This window comes from Cygnus olor, chromosome 2 (assembly GCF_009769625.2).
Source record: "Cygnus olor isolate bCygOlo1 chromosome 2, bCygOlo1.pri.v2, whole genome shotgun sequence".
Classification (NCBI taxonomy): Eukaryota; Metazoa; Chordata; class Aves; order Anseriformes; family Anatidae; genus Cygnus; species Cygnus olor.
In genome coordinates this window covers 60,853,011-60,877,723 of record NC_049170.1, presented here as the reverse complement: position 1 = coordinate 60,877,723, position 24,713 = coordinate 60,853,011, and the positions used below count along the sequence as shown (strand labels likewise).

The 24,713-nt window shown below is 37.2% G+C and overlaps 1 protein-coding gene across 1 annotated transcript in view; it reads left to right on the top strand.

Annotated features, from left to right (window-relative positions):
* POU6F2 (POU class 6 homeobox 2) overlaps nucleotides 1-24,713 on the top strand; it is a 307,800-nt gene that overhangs the window by 231,240 nt on the left and 51,847 nt on the right. Inside the window, exon 6 of the mRNA XM_040549009.1 lies at nucleotides 16,053-16,199. Coding sequence (XP_040404943.1) covers nucleotides 16,053-16,199 — 147 coding nt within the window. The remainder of the gene's footprint in view (nucleotides 1-16,052; nucleotides 16,200-24,713) is intronic.

Sequence of the window (24,713 nt, the reverse complement as noted above, 5' to 3'; positions counted from 1 at the left end):
TAAAAAGAACACTAGTCAAAAAGACTGCATGTTTCTAAGATCATCACATATAGATTAAAGCCTCATCTCTCATGCGATGACTTATGTATGCCCATCATCTTTTCTTCGAGATCTTGTACACAGCAGGACTGGTGTATAGGCTTTATGAAATGCAGAAAGATGACAGAAATACATAAGTGTTTTGATTTACCTATAGTCTTCTCTGTTCTGTTCCTAATATAAGATTTAGTGTTTTTATGATGTCTTGTATGTTGTGTGTCTGATTTAAAATAATTATTTCTATAGTCATTCTTGTGATTACGCTTTTTTTGTTTCAGTACTCTTGTGCTGATATGTTAGAATTAGTTATTTCTTTTATTAGCTCAGCAGTGAGTTGCTTCTGTAAATATAATTCAAGACCTGTAATTTTTACCTTTCTCTTGGTGAGATTAATCTCTCTATATATTTTCTTTACTTGTGTTCTGCTTGGGTAATGGGAACATTACAAAATGTATACATGACATATTTCTTGTTTTTTCTTTGATATAGCATATCACCTATATTAGGTGGTAGTCTATATTAGGCTGTTATTTGATAGTTAAAATTTATAGAACAACCCTTCATTTCATGTATTTTCTCTTGCATGTTTCTTATATGCACGCACACTCGGAGTCATGGATTTCCAGGGCTCAGTCCTAAAGGCAACCAATTCAACTGTGATTTTTTTTTTTGTTTCTTTCTTTCTTACTTACATCCTTTTTTTCTCACTTTTCCTTTCATTGCTGTTATCTTTTGTAATTTGGCTTCAAGGGTATTCTTGATGCAGGTTTGGCAAATATGTTCCATGTACAACAGAACTGTGGCATTACTTTCTTATTGCTGCACGATTGTTCTGTAATACTGTAATTTGATCATTTTTCCATCTATTTTATGTTTAAGTTTCTGGATGTATAGTGTTAGGGCTTGACTCTTACCTTGCTTACATAGATATAAGCAAAGAGCAGGCATCCTACTGCACTAGTTTTTTTCAAACTTCTATCCCCTCTTGCAGAGTAGAGAGTAGCCCAGGTATAATTAGGTTACAGACATTTATCCCACTGCCTTTATTACTACATATCTGGTCCAGAACATCCGTAAAGAACAGTTAGTTAGCACTAGACTTAAATCTCAGCTATATAAGCAGAATCTTACCTCAAGATGCCCCGTCCAACATCATCTCTTGATTTCCCTTGAGTAAAGCACTGCCTTCAATTTGGGTTCTGTCTAATTAACATATTTTGAAGATTCAGAGGCACCATGTATTTGGACTGCTCCATGGGATAGCATGCAGCAGCACATATGGTCTCTACTGACTCTCCAACTTCTTTGCCTGAGCAAAGAAGAGGCAATGGCAAGGAAGCAAAAGCATGTTTTAAGTAGTAAGAATATCCTGAAAGGGGATGGGACTGCTAATGTTTGAAAATATATCAGCCTAGCAATCACACACATGCACACACAACACACACACACACACACAAACAAAACACAAATTAGGCCAATTGCAGCCATCCTTCCTGGGACTGGAGCCATCCCCAAAAATGGGGGACACACTGCTGGTGACGTTGGGAGTTGGCTGCTACCCGGGCAGTTGCAAGTGGTGTTAAAACTATCTTTGTCCCAGCAGTGACTGACATGAGGGAGAACAAGAGGCCCCTGGTGCTGCCCAACCTTACCTTTTCCACAACAACCACTTGTACAGATGAGTGGCTGGGGTCCTGCACACATGACAACTCAACTCTGCCCACCAGCCTGGAGGCCAGTTGGTGACAATCATAAACACGGGGCCCGTAGTACGCTGTAGTACAGCTCTTGTAGCTTGCCATACAATTTTTACCCTTGATTTTATTACCTTTAACAGCTATATGATGAGGGTCATTTATGTAAGTGAGTCATCTTTCCTGCATAAAAAGGTAGAGTGATAAGTCTAGATCTCAAGTAAGCAGTATATGAGTCACTGTAATTTGTTTTAAAATAGGGCTTGATAAAATCAAGGTACCACGTGTGACATTTACTACAAGAGCATGAAAAACAAAAAGCCAGAAGGAATGGAAGGATGCATGAGAGATTTTCCCACCATGGCAATGGCAAGTTGAGTAGTTGATTTATCTTTTGAAAAGTGTCCAGAGTATTAATGGTGAAATTAGTGTTTTCTAAAGAAAATATATGTTGTCAGATAGCAACTTCAGGGGAAAGACAAGTCTTTCATTTACGCAGGGTGTTCTGGTAATGTAAACCAGCAAAGTTGAACCAGTTAATTTATAAACAGCAACAGATTCAGAAATATGTACTATGTTCTCCTGGCTCTACCTTACCGTATGTAAAGTCAGTCTTCACTTTGAAATAGCCCCTAGTAGTTGTTTTTACTACTTATGTGCTTCTTAGTTAAAGACCTACATCTTATGAATAGTTTTTCTAGTCGTTCATTCCAGTTGTGATCATTGACTTCTGTGCCTCAGAGGAATTTTTTGGCCTCCATTAATATTACCTGTATGTATATTACGGAAATGGCTTAGCCTAACGTACATAGATCCTTACATCACCATGTACTGTGCAACAAACAGGAAGAAATATTCTACATGCAGATTCACCCTGAAATAAGAAAATTGGATTTAATTTTCATCTTGCCATACTTTGGTAGATGTGCATATGTAATCCAGTCCTAATGGACTTTCAGATGTATTATCGAAACAGAAAACAAACAAACAGGATGAAAGAAAGGCAGTTTTATTATTCTCATTTTTCAGACAGGAAATTAAAGAAATGAAAATATATGGAAGAATTGGACCCCTAGTGGGATTTCTAGATCTCTACCCAGAGACCCTAATCACAAGACTTCCTTACTCCTCAAACATAATTATTACTATTTCCATCACATATACTTTGGAAAGTTTTTCATGTTTCCACATGAAATACTAATTTTCTAACCCTGAACTTTCCTTTTAAGCAAAATCAATGAAAAGCTATTGTTGCTTTTACAGATGCCAGAGAGAATTATTACCATCATAGGCAACAATAAAAAAGATATTTTCACCCTCAGTAGATTGAATTACTGAGAATAACCTTATAATTACTGTATAAAACACCCTGTTTTAACACTGTTTTTAATATCCATAAAGTTTCTGATTTATTTTTCACAAGCCAGCATTAATGATGTAAGTTGGTGCAATTTGCTGACCTCCATGGGACTCCACCTGTTACACTGATGGCTCTTAAAAGGCACACTGGTTTTGGATGAATATTAATTAGGAACAAGGAAACCAAGGTCTGGTTTCACTGACACTGGTTAAATAACCAAGTAATTTTCTGGCATCAAAGAAAATTTTGGACTTCTAACAGTGTACCAGGTAGGTAAATCTGCTTTAAATTTGGTGTTGTCAAACCAGTGGAGAAAGGACTTCTGACTTCCCTGGTGGGGGACTCAAAAGTGGAAATGCAAGGGAACCCTTGAGTCATATTGAGCTTGCCAAACAGAGCCTTGTGCCTTGCTCCCTGCAGATCTTGGTTCTGATGCCCTAACAACCTGCAGTTCTCAGCTTGCTCATGATCTTCAGGAGTGAGAAAGGCAGTTCCCCCGCAGCAAACTCACATTTCTCGCTTTCATCTAAACCAAAAAAGCTGTCTCCTGGAACCATGCGGAAGTACAACTTCTGGTTTAGTTTAGATGGTTCATCTTTTTTGCCTCTTCTAGCTGGCTGGTGTTCACCAGATCTTCTGCAAGTCAGAGTCCTTGTCCATCTCTTTGAGCCGAAAGTAATGGGATTGTTAGCTGCCTGCTGATCCCTTTTCTGTTTCTCTGTTTTCTCTTGGCATGGTGAGAAACCAGGCGAGTGCCCTGCAGTTCGTGTTTGGTTTACACTGCCTCTTAATAATCAGTGGGCTTATGTTCAAGCCTGATAGAAATGAACATGGCATGCTGAAATTAGGGAAACTTTATCTGTTTACACAAACTTTGATGTTATTCTCATTAATTCTCGAGAAAAGCTAAAGCTGAGCATTAAAGTACTTTGAAGCAAAATAATAGGGAGAGGAATGTGGGAGAGGAAAAAAAGCAACGGGGAATCATTCATCACAAGTAAAATTTACTGTGAAATTTCTGTTTTCAAGGTGATGTACTCAGCATTAAGTTCTGAAAGCAAATAGCACATATCTTGCATTTATAGGGAGTTTTTTGTTTGGTTTGGTTTTTATAATTATTATTGCATGTACAAGTAATATGAATGATAGGTGTAGTTGAGAGAGTCCTGTCTTAATTGCAGTTGGTCTACATTCATCACAGTTTCTGCCTTCTTTGAGGTGCACTAGAACGACCCTATTTCTGACTGGATTGCCTGAACAACAAAAAAAAAATTTTGATCCTTGTCTTACCCCTTCTACTGACAGAGTTTCCAGTGCACCCACCTATACCAGTGGGTACAAAGAGGTCCACAGACTGCCACATTTCCAAAAAAATATTTTGGTAAATAGTTAGGAATACGTGTATGTTCTTCTCTTGCCAAAAATGGTTGAGATTAGGAAAAAGGCATGTAAGAATTATTTCTTTGAAGTATTTCCATGCAATCATAAAACACCTGTCTGTGAGGGTGATCCACTTTCAATTTTCTTTCAAGACATCATTTTGGTCTGAACTAAATGTTTGGGTGACCTACAATTTATCCCCCACCCTTTTTTTTTTTTTTTTTCATTCCAGGTCTACCTGAGCTGTGTTTGTTATTGTTTTGAGGCTTTTTCTGAGGGGTGAGTAGAGTTTTTGGAGGGGATTTTTGATGTCTGCAAATAGAAAAACCCATTAGTTTCACAGCTGTAGGTATAAAAATGTTTTGATTTCTGATTTCAGGTGATGGCTTCTGTAATATACAGTGGCCTGAATGCCAAAATTAAAAATAAAAATATATTTTTTAAAAAAAATCAGGCCTCTGGTGCAAATATTTGATCTAAATAAAATATCAGCTTAATTATCCATCTCCAGAATTTCAAATAAGAGTGTCATTCCCTCTTACAGCAGATTGTGTAACCTATAAGAAATTAAAGGGGCTGATTCTGATAGTCGTTACCTCTGTTTTATTAAATTACATCTCTACTGACCTTATTAAATTACACCACATTTATAACAGTGTGGAGAGAAATCAGGATCAGACCAAGAACATAAAACTTGCCTTATTTTTAGCACACAAACGAAAAAGAAAAAAAAAGGAAAAAAAAAACTTGTTTTGTAGAGCACAAGAATTGCTACAGGGCCCATAAATATTTTGTGAATCTGGTCAACAGATAAAAGTAGAAAATACTTAGAACATGAAGGAATTCATCTGTCTGTCTATTGACAGTGCCTTATGGAAGAACAAGAGTCTAGGTACAATAAGGCAATAATGAATTTAATGAAAAAGCTACAGACATTCCGGTTGTAAGCTGAGCTGCTGCTGAAAAAGATAGTACATATTTTTGCCCATATAGCAGAATTCCTTGGCTGAATGTCTATGAGTAGATTTCCATTGATAATAAATATGGAGGAAATTATTTATTGTAAATGGTAATTAGACTTTCCCCAGGCTATGCATTCAGCCAGTAGCAGATACTGAATAATAACACAGGCATTATTTCCGACATTCTTCGTACAAAAAAGAGGATGATAGGAGCTAAACCTTGCCATGACTTTTGTTTAAAATACAGTACTATCAGCATAGGGGCAAATTAATATTTGCGTGTGATTTTGTGTAATAGCATGTATAACATGGGGTGCGTCACATCCCATCTTTGTCTGTGAAGCACACAGATCACAGTCACAAGAACATGCTAACACACACTCTTGAGGTCACTCAGGATTGTATTAGGACTTGCTTGCAGTCTAACTTCAACCAGTCCTTGCAGAATCTCAGCCTTAGATTTTAACCAATTTGGAATTGATCCTGCAGCAAAAAAAAAAATTCCTCAGTTTATACTTGAAGTCATCACTCACATTCAGCTACCAGCAGTTCTTCTGTTACCTCAAGCTATATGGAGCTATGCTTTTGTATAAGAGGATCTCAGTTTCATATACCCTCTTGCCATCAATTTATAGTGCCTAGCACTGTGGCAATTGCAAAGACCTCAGAAACAATACATTGCTAGCCTATATGTTTTTAATTATATTTCCAAGTTTCATTTGCTGTTGGCAACTTGATGTTATTTTGATTTTGCTGAGGTGAAATATATGAGTTTCAAATACAGCTTTGAAATTGATTAGGACTTAATATGGCAGCATTACAGATGCAGTAGATTTAGTGCTGCTTTTGCAGCTCTGCGCAAACTCCCATATGGAAAAACTATTGTGACCAGACCCAGAGTGACTTGAACAAAGTAGCTGAGACTGGAGACAGGAGATCAGAGAAAAGAAATGAAATAAGTAAAAGCAGAGGGAAAGTCTATCATGGTGTAAAAGGGACATATGCATAATACAAACACACACACACAAAACTACAGAAGCAAACAAACAAAAAAAGAAACAACGCGAGTCATAACATAGAAAGGTGGGACTAGCTGGATTGGGGGGCTGGGAATTAAGCTTTCAAGGCAAACAGTAATTTTAAATAACTGGTATAACTGGTAAATGAGTTCTCTGCACCTCTCAGGAGAACATTGACAAAATTAAACCAGGAATCCCCCAGTTGCAGCTGAGCTCCCACACAGCACACATGAGCATGTTCTGGCAGTGTTGCTTCCCAGGCAGGGCTTGGAGCTCAGCTGGGGAGTAGGATTCTTGCTGACACTGAATCAGATGGAAGCACCTGGGAGGGAATGTGGAAATGTCTCAAATATGGCTGCATTACACTATTAACACTTCTGCCTTTCTTTTTCTGTAGGAGGTACATTAAGGGCACAATTTTTGTCATGTTAAATACGCGGCTGTTACCAGGGTACGTGTAGCTCTATGTCCACAGCAGGACTACTCATGAAAAAAAGAACAATATGTGTATGTATGTAGAACAATGTTTTTTAACCTGTACTCTGTCCTGTGTCAGCTGGTGGCTTCTTACATTTACAGTCAAATTAAGCCCTTCCAAAGGTGAATGTGGCAGAAGGTTGCTACCATCTGAGAGGCAATACATTCTCTTCATGCTGTTGCCTTCACACGCATGGAGGGGGAGCACAGGTTCAGAAGTGGTCCTTGCTCTGTCTTTAGAAAGGAGTAGCAGCAGTAACTCCCCCATGGACACACAGACAGCAAACAGTTGAATGAAGTCACATTCTTAGTCCATCACTGGACACTGAACTGTAATAAAATACTAAATGCTGCAAGAAGAAAACGTTAACAATGTCCTGCTAAGCATCCATTTTTGCATGCCTGCTCCTCTCACACAGACTTCCAATTAGGTTGTTTGGTTTTAGTGGCTATCACTCACCCCTTATCTTGACTTTATTAGAACAGTGATTTTGTCTTCAAGGTTTTCAGATTAAACACTTCCTTCAGCTTTGTTCACACTTCTCAAATCTCACTTTGTATACTGACATTTCGTCAAAACTCAAATGTCTAATTAAAAATCAGTTTCTCAACTGATTTGAAAGCTCATATATCCTCCACGCAAACCTGAAAAATAGAGAGAGAACTTCTCAAACACATGGCACCAATTATAGCGTTACAGTCATTTTGACTGGGGTGAACTGATGTTACTGCAGAGGATTAAATCCTTCCCACTTTCTAGATGCCTGGATCCAGAATCAGATCTGGATTTTGGACTGACCTGTATCTTTGCCAGCAACCTTTGTAATGCACTCAGAATTCATCTGTACCATTCTTCCAACTTTTTTTCAGTTTGATGAATCTAGTAAGGCCAAGCTGAGAGCTGAAAGCAGCGAACAGAAAAATATGCCACATCATTCCACTTAGAGATCTGATCTTGCTTACATTCAAGTCAGTGAGGCTTCAGTGTAAGCACTTGGCTTACATGGAAGCAGACCTTTTCAGTGATGCATTATAAATAATGAAAGAATCCAGATGTATTTCCAGCTTCAAAATGAGGGTCTTTGCAGAGCACCTGGCTTAGAATTTTTAAAGAAACCTTTATAAGTTCTCAGTCAGGAATGTGTCCCCAAGTATTAAGTAGGATTTATTCTTCAAAAGGCAAAAGAGGAAGTCTGTGCCTAAAAGTGTGTTTTTTAAAATGAATATTCAAATAAACCATTCCAGGCATGTGTGCTATGATTGTATATTGTATTGTAAAACAAGATTTTCAGAAAGGTTTTCTCAAATACCCAATGTGAAGTCTCATATTTTCATGGTGTGACCTCACATGGCATTTTTAACTTTTATAGGTTCGTTACCCTTTATATATGCAAATAGTCACATTTACATGTCCACGTGCCATTCACACATCCAAATTAAAGGCAAATAAATGTTTTAGATTAAGGAGATTAATTTGTGGTGTCTCACGGTTGATACGCTTTCTACAGAGGCTAGATCACTGAGACCCAAGTGTTGGGCTCTTATCCAAGAAGACAGATGGCAATTTCCGTCTGATAAGAGTTCATTTTTTTTTAGCAGCAAGGGAGCCCTGAAGTAACCATTTTCTTGTGGGGAAAGCATCTTTCAGAAGCCAGATAAATCATTCTAAAATAGACAAACACAGGAACCAAGGAACTAATCAACCTGAAATGAGCTGAGTTGCAAGCCCTTTCAGAAAGTTTAGGAGATGCGCTTTGCTTTCATCCTTGTCACACATGGGAACTACTTCGGAAAATTAGAGAATTCAGATTTTTTTTTTTCAATGCTCTTTCCTCTACCGTGACCACGATACAATTTATGGTTAGTACTGTTGTAAAATTTCATCAAGCCAGATGAGGTAAATTCCTTATATTCACTGCATGTTTACATGATGTATAAAATATACAATTATAAATGTTTTAAAGAGTGCTTAAATATATTGGCAGCTTGCCATACTCAGTGAAGATGACTGATAATTTAAATCTGGAACAGTGTGTGTCAGCTGGTATGGATCAGGAATGTTTTGTACTTGTAAATGAAAGTGCTAAATGTGACATCTGGGAACCCACAGAACTGGGTCTGTGGGTAGTCTGCAAGTACTGACCAACTGCTAAAGGAGTCAGTCAGCTGCTCTTTATAGTTATATATGTTTTATATATATATATATATTTTATATATATATATTTACAATATTTCTAATATCTTAATTGCATTTCTGTACATACATGCTTCCTTTTTCTCCTCTTCTCTTAAATATAAAAGACATGATGACACTTTCCACCTTACTTTATCTCATAGGATTAGACCCAAATAGGATCCCTTTCATCTCTTTTCTCTCCATCACTAATGGAGCAGGAATGAAAATGGCTAGGGTGGTTTCCACTCACTCCTTGCCTGTGTCCTAATATCTTCTTCATTATTCATGTTGCCAGTAGTTTGTTCCTGGAGATCTGGGAATGGTCTGCTTTTCATTTGCTTTGCCATGGCTCTCTTAAAAATTTACATTTTTACACTTTACACTTTTTTGATAGTGTAAATTTTTATCGCAGTTTTTTAGACTGGTTCCAATTTGACCAGCAGTACCTTGTTGACACGATACTGTAAGAAATTTTGTGCATCCTCCTCTCTCCATGTCATATCAGGGTGCACATGAGTGCTGCGTGCTTCCCATCACCTCAGGTCGCGTCACTTTGCATTGAATCAAGTCATGTCGCATCAGTGATACTGCTATCAGTACTTTATTCCTGATAGAAAGTTCAGCATAGATTTAGACAGCAAATAGCTCAGCCACAATAAATGTATATAATGAGCACATTAAGTGTCTGTGAGAACCAGATATTTTAAGTGTCCCTGGCAGTCAGTGCTTTCAGATATTCCAGTATCCTTGTCTGTACACTGTATTTGGCACATAAATATCTGATATATGTGTGTATAGTAAAATGTCTGTCTAAGCAACCTATTTAGAACTCTAACTATCTGCAAGCATTTGCAAATGTAGACCTGTGCAGTTCTGAAACATTCACACACTATCGTATGGGTCAGGTTATTGTAACTACATTGTATAGTATAGTATATAAGCTGATGTATCCCAACACTGTAGAAATAACAATTGTTGACAGATATATTTTCTTCTAATTTGGATTTGCTTCAAACGTTTGTCTGCTGGGGCATATTTTCAAAGAGTTATGCATGATTAAGCTCTATGACAGCCATTTTATTGGACATTTGACCATGATCATTTATAAAAGCTAAATGTTGTAATTATCCTATTACATAAACTAAACAGAAAGTTGGGGGGAGGGTCAAAATGAAAAAAAAAAGTCTCTTGCTGTAATCTGAAACATACAGAGTCCCCAGAGTGTTTGATCATAGTATACTTCTATATAAAACTAACTTACTTTTTTTTATATTACTTATGTTACTTTCAATGTTACATTATGTTATTGATTTTTGCTTGCGTTTCTTGGGATCTGCATCCTCACAAATTTCTTGAAAATATGACTTATTTTTGCTTAAGAACCTAAAGATAAATTAAGCATGCAGAGCTCAAGCACCCATAGTTGAAAAATTTAGCTGCAAAATTCTATATAAAGGCTAAGTGGTCTTCTTACTGTTGATTGTTGTATTTACTTGCCAGTCATCCCTGTGGCATCTAGGTGTTTTCTCAGAATTAAGTTGAAGCAGTCTTTCCAGTGTCTTTTTTTTTTTTTTTAATTCTTTCGGGAATTTTGAGATTTAATGTAGGTCTAGGGAGCAATCAATTGGTACAAGGTACACATGCATATTGAAAACAATTAGGAATATAATATCAATGCAATGCAATGAATTTACCAGAAGAGCCACTAGGGACTTCCAGGAAAAGTGTACTCACATCAACTCATTTATGTTTAGAAACCAAGTATATGGGTATCAAGGTGGAACGGTCTGCTTCTATGCCTTCAAGGTGTCGAAGATATTTTTGATATTTTTCATGTTTTCATCTTCTTCCACTCCTCTTCTGCCAGCTCCCCCACTACTGAAACCCCTTACACCTACACCCAATACAGGTAGTAATGCCAAGCACAGTAACAAAATTAAGTTGCGCCAGGGGAGGTTTAGGTTGGACATTAGGAAGAACTTCTTTACTGAAAGGGTTGTTAGGCATTGGAAAGGGCTGCCCAGGGAAGTGGTTGAGTCACCATCCCTGGAGGTCTTCAAAAGGACGTTTAGATGTAGAGCTTAGTGATATGGTTTAGTGGAGGACTTGTTAGTGTTAGGTCAGAGGTTGGACTAGGTGATCTTGGAGGTCTCTTCCAACCTAGATGATTCTGTGATTCTGTGAAAGTTGACACCCTCAGAAGCCTGTGCCCATTTTGAAACAGTCTTCTGAAGTCCAAATGACTGCTGAATCTGTCTCACAAGCTGCTGTGAAAAAAAATGGGAATAAAACCCAGTATATTTTAATGTGTAGTTCTTCTCATAATCTAAACAGATAAAATTCACTTAGGTTCTTAGGTAAGGGTTCATGTAAAAGCAAATGCAATGCTAATAAAAATTCATTTTTCACATAGTCTGAATAGAAATAAAATTGTCATGTTTTTCTGATTGAAAGCCATTGCTAAATCCTTCTCAACTTCTAAGGTGTATTTAAATTAGAGTTTTTCTGTCCCTTGAAGAGCATTGGTTTAGGTAAATGTAGCTGATCTTGAGTGACGCTTCCTACTGAAAGGGTTGTCTGAGAATATAAGAAATCACAGAATCACAGATTGTAGGGGTTGGAAGGGACCTCGAAAGATCATCAGGTCCAACCCACCCTGCCAAAGCAGGTTCCTTAGAGCAGGTTGCCCAGGTAGGCGTCCAGATGGGCTTTGAACATCCCAGAGAAGGAGACTCCACAACCTCCTGGGCAGCCTGTTCCAGTGCTAAATGGAGGTTCTATCAGTCCCCAGTCAAATATACTGGTTTTCTAAACCAATTTCATCACTAAGAGGTATCCAGAAATATCATAATTTTAAAAACCTTACTGAAAAACACAGATACTTTTTGTAAAATGAAGCTATACCTGCTGTTATTCCACAATATGTCTCTCCCTTCTCTGTTACCACATTCAGATAGCATATCTTCATTCTTAGGCTCTCATAAACATCCTTTAGAAAACCCACAACATCTAACTTTATTCTTATACTGGCACTACATAAAGTGATCTTACCTTTCAGGTTACAGTTTGTCTTTTTCATGTGTTACTCTGGTATCCTGAAATGTTTTGGCTTTTCATTTCATCAGTCAAACCATTTGTTTTTTCTCTGTACATTTGTTGAATGAGTGATATTGTAATGAGGTAAAACTGGTTCGTTGCTTGTCAAGTGAATGGAATGAAAGTTCAGTAGGATAAGACCTCCAAAGAGAAACGTAAAATCGCTGCCTAGGCTATCAAATCCAATGTTGTATTCAACATTGCAGGAACAGTTTTTCAGTTTCCCACAGTAAGTTCACCAAGATACTAAGTTGGCTTTGGAGAAAAAAAAAAAGGGGGGGGGGGGGGGGGGGGGGGAGGGGGAGGAGAAGGAGGAAGAAAATATTATATCAGAAGAAAAAAATTACTTGTGGCATTCAAGAAGCTGCTTACATCATTGACTCTACCACACTTTTGTTGAAATTTTGCTTTTAGAAGACTATTTCTTAAGCCTAAGAACTCTCACACCACATGTCAGTTTTAGGATCTTTAAAGTAGCACCTCTTTCATTCCCCTGTTGTTATACAGGGTAGTTTTATTTGTGTGAGGTAGTTTATTTGTGCGAGCAATGGAATGGCTCCTGTTTAATGCTGAGGTAGAGCAGAACAACTTTCCTTTAAAGTTCAGCTTTGGAAAGTCAGAAAAATGTACTGAAGCTACTCAGTTATTATGAGATTCTTTGCCATAAAGTTTGCTTCTCCAAATAATCTTGTCATTAACAGAGGCATCCTTGAGAAGGCTGACCTGTCACTTTAAACTAAGATCGCTATTGCCTGTTGTTATGGTTGGGGGCAGAAATTTGGGCACTGGTATTGACAGCTCTGAAGGTCTCAGCCTTCCAAATGAAATCATTATTTAAATACAGAAACAAAATGGGAAGATTCTTTGTGAGATCTTTCATAATATAGTTCTAATATTTAAAGCAAATGTTCTCAGAGATCCAACCTGCATTGAGAAATGGCATAAACCTCTCAAGTCAGAGATTTTATATTTAAAAGAAGAGCAAGATACAATATTTCAGAAGTTATCCTGAGGTCCAGATGTGATGAAATGAGGTGGATTTCTCCATCCCCAATTTGTTCTTGATATAGTAGGGGTCAATTTAGTAGAGCATAACTTGCATTCAACAGCTTCCCAAAGCACTCAAAGAAAATGCATCTTCTCTTTTTAATCAGACTTATGAATAGATAGGGATGTTTTTATACGCATTGGAAGTCTCTTACCCTGTGAGTTGGCCCATTCACTGTGATTTTTCCTGGAATATAGTACTACCCAGGGTACCTATGCATATCATAGCCTCTGCCATCATTTTTAATAAGTAGCTTATCTCTGTGATGCAACTAAAAGCAATCCTGAGTGTCTCCAGGGTTTGTTGTAATTAAATTTTATTGTTGTATTTGAAAATGTACAGTTTTTGAAAACTGGAGCAAGAAAAATGGAAAGGAGATTCTAGGAGATGATAGTCTGATTTTTAGCAGGCTTTAACCCTTGGTAGTTTACTTACAAGCTTGCTTATGATCCCAAATAACTGTTCCTATATGCTACGGAAGCCTTAAACTGTAGCCGCCAGTGTATTTTATTATCTGATGTCAGATAACCATGCAAAGATTATTATTTATACCTACCATCAGATCCTGCAGGATCATAGGTGCAGTAATTTGTGGGTGCCTAACAAGACAGCCTTTTCTGAAAGTCCTATGATCTGGCTGCTGCCACTTTCTTCTCCAAGTATTTACAGCTAGTAACACGGGTTACTCCAAGTCCCACTGATGGCCATGAAGTGGTGTAGAGGAAGGCAAAGTTTACGAACTTCTAGTTTGTGCAATAAAGAAATTTCACTGTTTTGAACAGCCGACTGAGTAGTTTATCTATTCTGTTATCTGGCATTACACTGCTGTGCTCAGGCAACACCACCCAAGTCACTGAGGAGTGCATTCACCTACATTTGGGCTCACACCTTGTGCAGTCAGTGCAATTGCCTACACTCTACATTCAGGGACTGAGCTTTGCCTTGGTCATTGCGCCCATCTCTGCTCTTTTCAAATCTCATCAAGACTGCTAATCAAACAGTCATTGCAGTTTTCCCCTTTGTACTTTATTCCTGCTTGGTTTCTTGCCATGGAGTGAAGCATGCTGGTTTTGGAGATACATATAGCATTTTTTTCCAAATCAAAATATTTTCTCCAACAAAGTCCTCTTTTCTGTCTAGAGTTGCTACTAATCTTTATTTAGTTATTTACTTTACAATTTCTAGAGGGATTAGATGTGCCCAAGGCACCCCTTTAGGCAACACTTTATATCAAGGTTCCATTTATAATACTTCATGAAGGGGTAATGAATGATTAATAGATGTTTTAATGTATGACCAATCAATTGTTGTAGATTTCATAATGTCCAACAGACAAGTAGGTTTCTTATAAGCATGCATTATAGCCATATCTGACATCTTCTACTGATGGCCTTCTAAACATCTATAACATACACACTACTCATATCTGTAACATGCTTAAAACATCTACTAATCGCTGATTAATTTTTATAGCCTATTTTGAAGCAGAGCTTGTCTTAGAGCACATCCCTTACTGGTGTCTGTGACTCCATTTCTATAGGATTGTAAATTTTCTTTTCTTTTCATGTTAAGACTCAGAAATTCTTTTAATTTGAACTCAAATGTCAAGTTTTCCTGAGTTAGCTTGTGCGTTTTCACATCAGCCTAAGAAAAAGAGCCTTTGCTGTCGCAATACTTTTTTCCCCATCAAACTTCTGTCTACTTTACTCCACTAATGTGCATTTGCAAGCTCTGCTAAAATGCAATGATTCTTAGGGAGCAAACCCACTCTTAGCTATATTTTCAGCCTGTTGAATTCAGTTTCTCTGATTGATTCCAGGGGTGATGGCTCCTAGCATTTTTGTTTGTTTTTTGGTCATCCCCATGTACTTGGTTCAAATTCTCAGAAAAGGATGGGGAAATATAAAATTTACAATGATCCAGTAAATGAGCCATTTCCCAGGGGATGTTCATTCTGACAGGGGAGTACACCTTTCACATCTAATAAACCCAAGTGCTGATATGAGTGTACCTCCATGGTATTCCCAGCACCACCTGAATGGGTTTTCACTAAGGTGAAAGCCATGAGTGGCTCTGTGCTTTATATAGAACACCCAGGTAGAAGAGACTAAGAGGGCATTACAGCTCACTTTCTGAAAACTTCTGTCAGTCTTGCAATTAATCGTTTGCCGTGAGAAACAGTAAGTTGCTTAGTATCTTTCTCATAGATTTTGCAAATGGAAATAGACATTCTGAATTTGTAGCTGGTTTATACTGAACTTTATCACAGGGTTGAGTGCCATGTTGCGATTTACCTAGACATTGAGACCAGATCTTTAGTTATATAAATTAAAAGGAAATGTTTTTATTTTGTTGTTGTTGTTTTTGTTTTTTCATTTCTGGGTCATTGGTTAGTCTCTGTTTTGAATATTACCAGGCAAATATACCACTCCCCTTCAAATCAAATGCTAATTTTTCAGTGATTGCTGTTAACAGCAGGATTAAGCTGCTACACTTGTAGCATTAGAATGTTGAATCTAAAGGAATACAGTAGGCGTAACTCAAGAAAAGTTGGAAAAAATGTACAAAAATAAAAGAGAGTTTTATTCTTCAATATCAACATGGAACGTCTTTTTTTTTTTTAAAGCATTAATTGTCAAAGAGACAAAAACATCATAACATCTCAAAACTGCTCAATCTTTTTAAGTACACAGGTTTTTTCTTCCCCATGTAAGCACAATCACCTTTACGTTATCCAGTTAGCACTGTATGTTTCTGTGTTTATCAGAGGTTTCACCATGATCTTTTCTTTCTTTTTTCAGCTGGTTAATAATCCACTAGCAAGTCAAGCAGCAGCGGCTGCAGCAGCAGCAGCCATGGGCTCAATAGCAAGCTCCCAGGCCTTTGGCAATGCCCTCTCCAGTCTTCAGGGGGTCACAGGTCAACTCGTCACTAATGCACAAGGACAGGTGAGTAGAAGATGGAGAAAACAGTGAATTCTGATGGCAGGCTGATCTTGGGGGGGAGAAAATGAATTCCGCTTGTATGACAGCAATATAAAAGTACACATATTGAAGATAAATAAATATTAATTTACTAGACAAGGTAAGAAATGGAAAGTCTAAGAACTGGAAAGAAGTTAGGAGCTGTTAGAAAAAGCTTTTTTCAAAACAGAAAAGGATTAGTTTTGTTTGTTTTTAAATCCAGCCTTTAGAAAACATCATAATAGTGCAATAATATGGTTATTTAAAAGTCCAGTAACCTTGTGATTCTTAACAAATGTACCAGCTTTCTTCTTCTATTTATATAGGCCTAATGACAGACCGGTATTAAATATTTTCAGTAAAGGAACACCAATTAATTGTAATGAGGTACCCATGATGGATTTAACTGGGTGGCTTACTTGTTTGCTGGCTAATTAAATTAAACAATTTGCAATGAATATGCCAGTGTGTAATGCAAATTTAGGAGAAACTTTTGTTCTAGAATTTTTCAAACAGAAATTTGAACAAGGTTTATAGTGTATCTAAAGATGAATTGTGCATATTGTGTAAGTACTGTGTAAAAGTGTGTACCACCTGCATTTGGGAGGTGTTTATTTGCTATGAAGTATTTCAGTTTTGGTCCTAATATGTTGCAGAAAGATATGCATCTGAATTCATATAAATAAATAACTCCCTTGATGCAACATTCTTAAGTAGCTTTCATATTGTGGCCACTGTCATTCTTTATTCCAGTTACCAGAAATTAAATTAACACAAACACTTTTTTCACGTAAAGACACTGTAACAGATCTGTGAATATAACTTACAACTGGAGCAGGTAACTGAGTAATTTGTATGTATATCTTACAAATTAGGTGTACAGTAATATCAGCAGTGCTTATGTGGATGTTAGGCCCTATAAACATTTATTGCAATGATGCAGCTTGCATAATATGTGAAAGGTTAGTAGTTTCTACTCTCACTGTTTACTGTGGGGGGAAAAAAAGCATGAAGAATATGTTTTTTCCAATAATTTTCTATCATCATGCTATTTAATTGGAACAGAGGCTACATTTTCAGTTTTGGCCCATTAAAAATAAAAGACAGCATGTTATAGAATCCACCCTCTTTTTTGACATAATACATAAACGAAGATGCATCCTGAGCTTCACTATCCCCTTCCAAGTCCCAGGAAAAAAAAAATGCTGACCTTGTTATATTTACTGGGTGGGTGCAGAATTGTTCCATCACTACCCCGAGGGTTGAACGATGGAGCTTGTCAAAGTGAGGCCTTATCTAATGAATCATCTTATCGCAGGTGCACACCACACATATTAAAGGAGGATTGTATGAACAATGTGCCCTCTACAATAACCTTTCAATGTCTACTTTAACCCTTGTTTCAATCCCTTTTCATCAAAGGATCATTTTATGCAGCCAGCTTTAAATGGAGGCTCTCAAAAGCCTATTAAGATTTCTGGAGGGATGGGGTATTAGTTTGGAAGAAAAGTTGGTTATAATGCCTATAACTCATAGTCAGATCAGCTCCAACCCAGAAGCCTGCTTGTCTCTGTCTGTGCTCCAGAAGTGGTTCACAATCACCACTCATATGAGGCACTTGGCACCAATGTTCATTCTAAGAGCTGAAGATACAAACCCAGACTAGTAGTTCAGCAGTTTTTCCTTTATGTGTTCTCCACAGAAAACAAAGTATGGACACTCATTGTATGTATAAAAAAAAAAAAAATCCTACATGAAATCAAGTTACAAATTCAGTCAGACCAAGTCTTGTTTATTCCACACATAACATGAAGCCCTGTAATTCCACAGGTTGCAGATAAAGAGAAGAGAAAGGAAGAATCTTCCCCTATCGTAGGATAAAATTACAGAATCTGTCTGCCTAGCTCTTTTTAAAAAGGGGTTATCTTTTTATAACTTGTTTTTACAAACGTTCCTTCACTTATAATCAGTACTGGAAACCTCACTGCAATATATATAAATATTAACTGTGCAACATAACACCCATTCTTACAATATTCAGCATAAAGCCATATTTTTTAGAGCACGCTTCTGAAACTGTCTACAAAACACATTCCAGAAATCAAATTACATTCCCTACAAATGAAAAAAACAAACAAGAAAAAAAAACATAGCAACTAAACAAGAACTGAAAGGTACGTTTCTTCAAAATTGGGAGTGTAAGTGAATAGTAACTTGGGATGCCTCCATTTCTTAATGATCTACTAGGACTCGTTAAGGAGTTGTATTTCCATGATATGTTAAAAATCTGCCATTTGAAAATTGCCTCCTTCAAAGTATCACAAATGTGTCACCCAGAAATCCCTCTTGAAAATAAAAGGCCGGATGACTTACCAGACTGTTTCTGTGTGCAATCTTTGTTGTTATACGCTGCTCCTTCTATAGGAAGTCAGGGCTTGTAAATGTCCATCTGTCTGGCTAAATATATGGTGATCAGTAATCCCAGGAGACATGAAGCTGTAGGTCAAATCCAAGATCCTCTGGCAAATTTAGGGAAATGATCTTTTAAATGACATATGGCATGGCCTTAATTCTCAGTAGTCTAGGAGTCCTTACAATCCAAATAGCAAAATTATATATATTAACAAATATTTGTATAGCATATTATTAATTTAATTATTGATTTCACAATGAAGGTATGATTTTTTTTTTTCCTTTGAATGGCAATATGAACTGTAATACCGGAGCTCCCCAAGACCACTGTAGCAAAGAGATCTAATCCATTGGAATAATATGTCTAGATCACCTGATTAATTTGATATAGTACAGGTAGAGGACTCTAAATCAAATTTTCATTTTCAGAGGCATATTATGAAGAGCTATTGGCCCATGTAACGCTGCTTACATTCTGTTTGCCCTCAGCACTTTCCAGGAAGCGTTTGCAGGACTGGACTTTTATATCTTAAATTTAAAGGCAAGGGTAGCAGAAATGCTCTATTCTACTCTGTCAGTTGATACACACTGATTTCAAAGTGAGGCTGTCCACCCGCTCAGCTTCAGCCTGCCCTTATAGTAGGATCCCAGTTCCATTTCTGCACTTGGCTTCTTTAGAGATATAGGAACCAGAAACTCCTCTTTTTCTTTTTTTCTCTGCAAATCAAAGAAAATATTAAGAGGTTTTAGTGTTTTTACTGTCTATTAAGTACATGACATGTTTACTTTAGCTGTTCTTTTTAGCTTCTGTATAAGGAGATGAACTGCAAAAATATGGAAACGGCTGATGCTTCTGGTTTCTGTAAATGCTACCTGCCAGCAAGTTTTCTATTTGACTAAAACATGGAACTAAATTGTCATTAGTCACATTCATGTAAGTCTCTTGATATCAGCAGAATCAAATACATTTTAACCAAGGCTGAGTAAGTTCAATTTCATTTTTAGAAAGATGTGAGTTTTTTATTAGGGAAAAAAATAATCCTAATTCAGCAATTACGAAGTACCAATTTTAACTTAAAGACTAAAAAAAATAGCATGATAAGAGCTATTGGCATTATGAATTGTCATGTGGTTAAAGAGAAGAATATATTGTATTTTCTGGTAGGTTAATAGGAAAACAGTATATGTATGGTGTAATTGTATAGCACATACTTTAACTGAACAGAGAATTTAATAGGGATGATATCAATATAATCTAAGAATGCCCTTGAAGGAACTCAGCCTTCATTGTGCCCATGGCTTACTACTTAGGTATGAAAACCTTCTGTGTATGAAAATCCTTGGACACAGCTCCCCCCCAGCAATTAACAAAAATAACTTTTTTGAGAGTTGTAATCCACAAGTAGCTCAGAAAAGTAAATGGAGAGAGGGGTGTTGTTGGTCCAATTAGATAATAGGAGTACTTTGGTTCTCATTATTCTGATGAGAGGGTACACATTTGCTCTTTGAGCTTCTTGATGGTAAACGGTGCTAATGAGGCCTGATGGATTCCCTGCTCATAACAAGCCTCTCAGCAGTGCAAGTGATTACAATGGAGATAGATTTGATGGGATGCGCTCCCTTTTGTAGTGTCTCAGCTGCTGACACTCTGCGACATAATCAGGTCACAGAGCCGGTCACAGCCATCAGCAAAAGCCATAGCTCTATCCCTCATTATTAAAGTGTATTATTCAGTTCCAGGCCTTCACAATACTGCCAAGGGCCTTTTCTTCTTCTTCTTCTTTTTTTTTTTTTTTGTTAAACATCAGTTCTCAAACACAAGGGTTAATAAAATCATCAGCTAAAGAACTAGTAAATTAAAGAAATGGAAATAAAGCGCCTCCTTTCAAATCCGTTGAAGGATCACAATTAAATAAGCAGGGAATTTCTCATCACCACATACTCTACTGTACAATGTAATATGTCATGTGCAATAAAAACAAGGAATAGGATTTTGAAAAATAGCATTGTCCTCATTGTGGACTGGCTTGGAAAGCACTAAAGTATCTCTCATTCAGAAGGGAAATTCTGTCTTGCCAACTATTATATATGTACATGTAGATAGTATTACTTTCACAATTTTCTGTAACTTTTTTTTTTTTCATGGTAAGAATTACCTACAAACTGAATTTATAGTCCTAAGTGTAGCAGCTGTCTTGTCTTAGTTACAGTGGTTGAGGCCACAATCTGGAAAGTATATGACAGGCCATGGTGCTAGGAGCAATCCATTCCCACAGACAAGGCCATTGCCTTCTTTTGAAGAGTGAGCTAATTACAAAATCGTGTGGTAAATGGTGATTTTAGCTTTTTTTCTTTTATTCTGATGATGCTGAAGTGGGGCTATCTCACCTCCAATACAAAATATTTTTTAAATCTGAAGTAGGATTTTAATCCAATTTAGTTAAGCTGATGAGAAAAAACAGTGGAGACTGATTTGAGATGATATTTTTTTTTATAAGTTCTTGTTTCAATTTTATTTCAGCTGATTATGAGCAGGTTTCACCCAAAATCAAAGTAACATATTCTAATATTGAAATTTATACCTTTACAGGAATTTACATTGTTTCTGTTAAATCACTTTGAAGTACATATTCAATGACAATAATATAATTTTGTGTATACATACAACCAAAGGAACGAACGCATTGCTTCTCTTACCTTGTTGTTATACATTGCTTTTTTTTTTTTTTTTTTTTACCCTGTTGTTTAACTCTACAATTGTTCTTCCTTTTTCTTGCTGGTAGAATATGCTATGACAAGCAAAAGAGTATATGCATATGAAAAGCTACTTCTAAAACTTCCAGTGTTCTTGAACCACAGATGCAAGAATCTCTTGACAGCAGCAAGTCAATATAAAGAGCTATGCAAAGTAGTGTAAACAATAGTACAAAATTAGTAGTCCCCTCCAAGAAGGTAGGTTATAGATAGACATGTGACCTAGTCTTTATTTTACGCTAACCAACTAAATTGGCAGCTCTCAATGGGAATGCAAGGTGGGACTCCCTATAGGACTTAAAGTAGGATGATGTTTGGTTTTGGTTTTGTTTTTCAATTCTCTCCAGAAGTTCTAGGAGGCCCAAAGCCATGTAATGAGTAACACTTCCCAAAGTCTTTCTGAATATTTTCAATTCATACTATTCTCCAGGTGTGCTATGTTCATCAGCCTTTTCTCTTAACAATTGTTATGGCTACATCTGTTTCAGCTACACAACTGTAATACATGTCAAGCACTAATATTTTAGCTCTCACAACATCTAACAGTACTCACAAAAAGCTAAACAATAATTGTTTAAATGGTGGCTACTAACAATGTCTTCCCAAAGTGAAGATTGACAGAAATCTGAATAGGTGGTATCAGATTGGTATGTATTAAGGAAATTTCATGACAAGCCTGAGATAATAAAAGAGGTGATTTTGAGGGGATGGCTAGAGAGGGGGATTACAGTACTAGGATTTAAGAACATTTATTGGGAAACCCATTGCCAGGAGAATCTGTTTTGACAGACCTTCATATTAATTTATTACATTTCTGCTGGGTGGAGTCTTATTCTCTGTTTTTACCCTCAAAGTTTCACGGAGATGAATACATGTAGCTTGGCTGTTTGCAGGAAGAAAAGGGCACATATTATGAGCAAAGATCAGTTGTAAGGAAAGATTTTTTTTTCCATTGGTTTCCTCTCCCCACAGCTAAACATCAAGGAGGCTGTTTGTTTAATTACCTCCCATGTGAATTTGAATCAAAAGACAAATAATTCTTTTAACATACTTCTGCTGACTGTGTCTTTATTTTACTGTACAGTTTGTCTAACCTCAGTTTTAGCCACAGCGGCATAAATATAAAAATCTATGAACCAAAGTCTCAGGTCATGCAACTTGGTAATATCACTGAAATAGACAGGTACAGAGAGTAAGGCAAGAGCCAGCTCAGTGATCACTAATAAACTTTGGATATCCACATTTTTAAAAACAGTTGTGGAATTTAGAACAGTTACCATCTGCAATGTGGAAAAGTGATACTCAATTAATCCCTCATAACAAAAAGAAGTTCTGAACCATCGTGGTGCCACTATATTTAATGGAGGGAAACTAGCCTTCTCACAGGAAGGAGAAAAGGACAGTGAAAAAAAGAATCAGAAAATGATTGCAAAAATGTTGCAGAAACAGTATTATCAGCTCGTAACCTGCTTGGAGAAAACTCATAACCTGCTTGGACAAAGACTCCAGCTTTAAAGTAGAAACACCACCACTTTCCTCCAAAGCTGCAAAAGAAATTAATATTAGGATGAAGTAGTTCAGGCCAGCTGCTGAACTGAATTAAAAATTCTTGAAGTGGAGGAGATTACAATTCCCCCCCCTCCCCCCCCCCCCCCCCAAAAAAAAGACACCAAGACAAGAGCTGATATGTTGCAAATAGGAACTGCAAGGCAAAGACCATTATTTAAGAATAACATGGAACTTTTCCTTACTGCAAAACACATACTGGAGCCATACTGGATCACAGCTGAAGTCTCCAGTTAGATTTAACAAGGAAAGGATAATTGTGTATTGAAATCCCTACGAGCTTGACTCCCTTGTGAGTACCAAGCTTCACACTTCAGATCTGTAGTTGGCTTGCCTGGATCTCTGCCAAGGTTTTTGATCTCTGACATAATTTTTTTCAGAGGTGCCTACATCTTATTTTCAAATGCAACTTATATACCTGTAGGAACCTGAGTTTCATTCAGTGTTATGAGTCTTAGTGCTTGAAGGCATGCCTACACACTGTAAGAGAGCATTGCAAGGAAGCTCCAAGAGACAGTACATTTATATATCACAGCCAGTGCCATATTAGCACAGATCCCAGAAACCAAAAACCTTGGTGGTATGTGTTATGGCTGGACTAATTAATCCAGCTTCTCAATAAGGTGATGTAGGATCTAGCTCATTAGTCGCTAGCTCCAGGGTCTTGGTAGCATGCTGTGTTACATGGAGTAAAGACACTGTAGGAAGATGCAAAAGCCTGAAACGTATAGGTACTTTTGAAAATGTTATTCACTGAGCTAAATTAAATCTTTCCAGTTATGAATACTGCCCTTTTTTCAGCACCTTCTTAATTACTCTTGCATGGAGGAGAAAACCAGAGTAACCATTATTTTTGCTTCCCTTCCATTTTCATGAAAGCTAACCAGTAACTAAAAGATGCACCTACCACTCCTGTAATCTGTTCAGCATCATGACGTGCTTATAAGCATGGTGACTTTTCATTATTATCACCACTGACACACACCACAGTCAGTGAAGTCTCTCTGCTGTATGGAAGTTCTTACACTGTTCTTCTCACTGTATCTTATCACCTACTAGTAACACATTAAGAAACATTTTGTAGGGACAGGACAAGGGGCAATGGCCACAAAATGGATCACAGGGAGTTCCGCACCAACATGCGAAAGAACTTCTTCGCAGTGAGGGTGACGGAGCACTGGAACAGTCTGCCCAGGGAGGTTGTGGAGTCTCCTTCTCTGGAGATATTCAAGGCCCGTCTGGATGCCTACCTGGGCAACATGCTCTAGGGAACCTGCATTGGAAGCGGGGTTGGACCCGATGATCTCTTGAGGTCCCTTCCAACCCCTACAATTCTGTGATTCTGTGATTCTGTGCTGACTAGTGATTGTCACAAATTGGTCTTCTCCGTCCAAGGAGAACCTTGTAGTATGGAGTTGTGTGTCTGATAAGGACATTTGGTTTTGTCTCATTTCATTAAGATTTTTTTTGTTTTGTTTCACTTTACTTTTAGTGTTTTGTTTTCATCTGGTTTTTAAAAATCTTCTTGAAGATTCATATTGCTTATATTTGCATTAGAGAAAGTCAAAGAAAACAGAAGTGTGCTTAGCTTTTGCAGCAGAATGTGTTGAAACCACAAGTGATAAACCAATGAACAGTACTTAGTTACTGCTGGAATTCATTCCAAGTACTTGACCAGCTTCTGAAAACAAATCTTACTATACACAGAGAAGGTTTTACCATTATTATTCCAGAAGATTGAATTTGGCAATTACAGTCTCTGTTAAG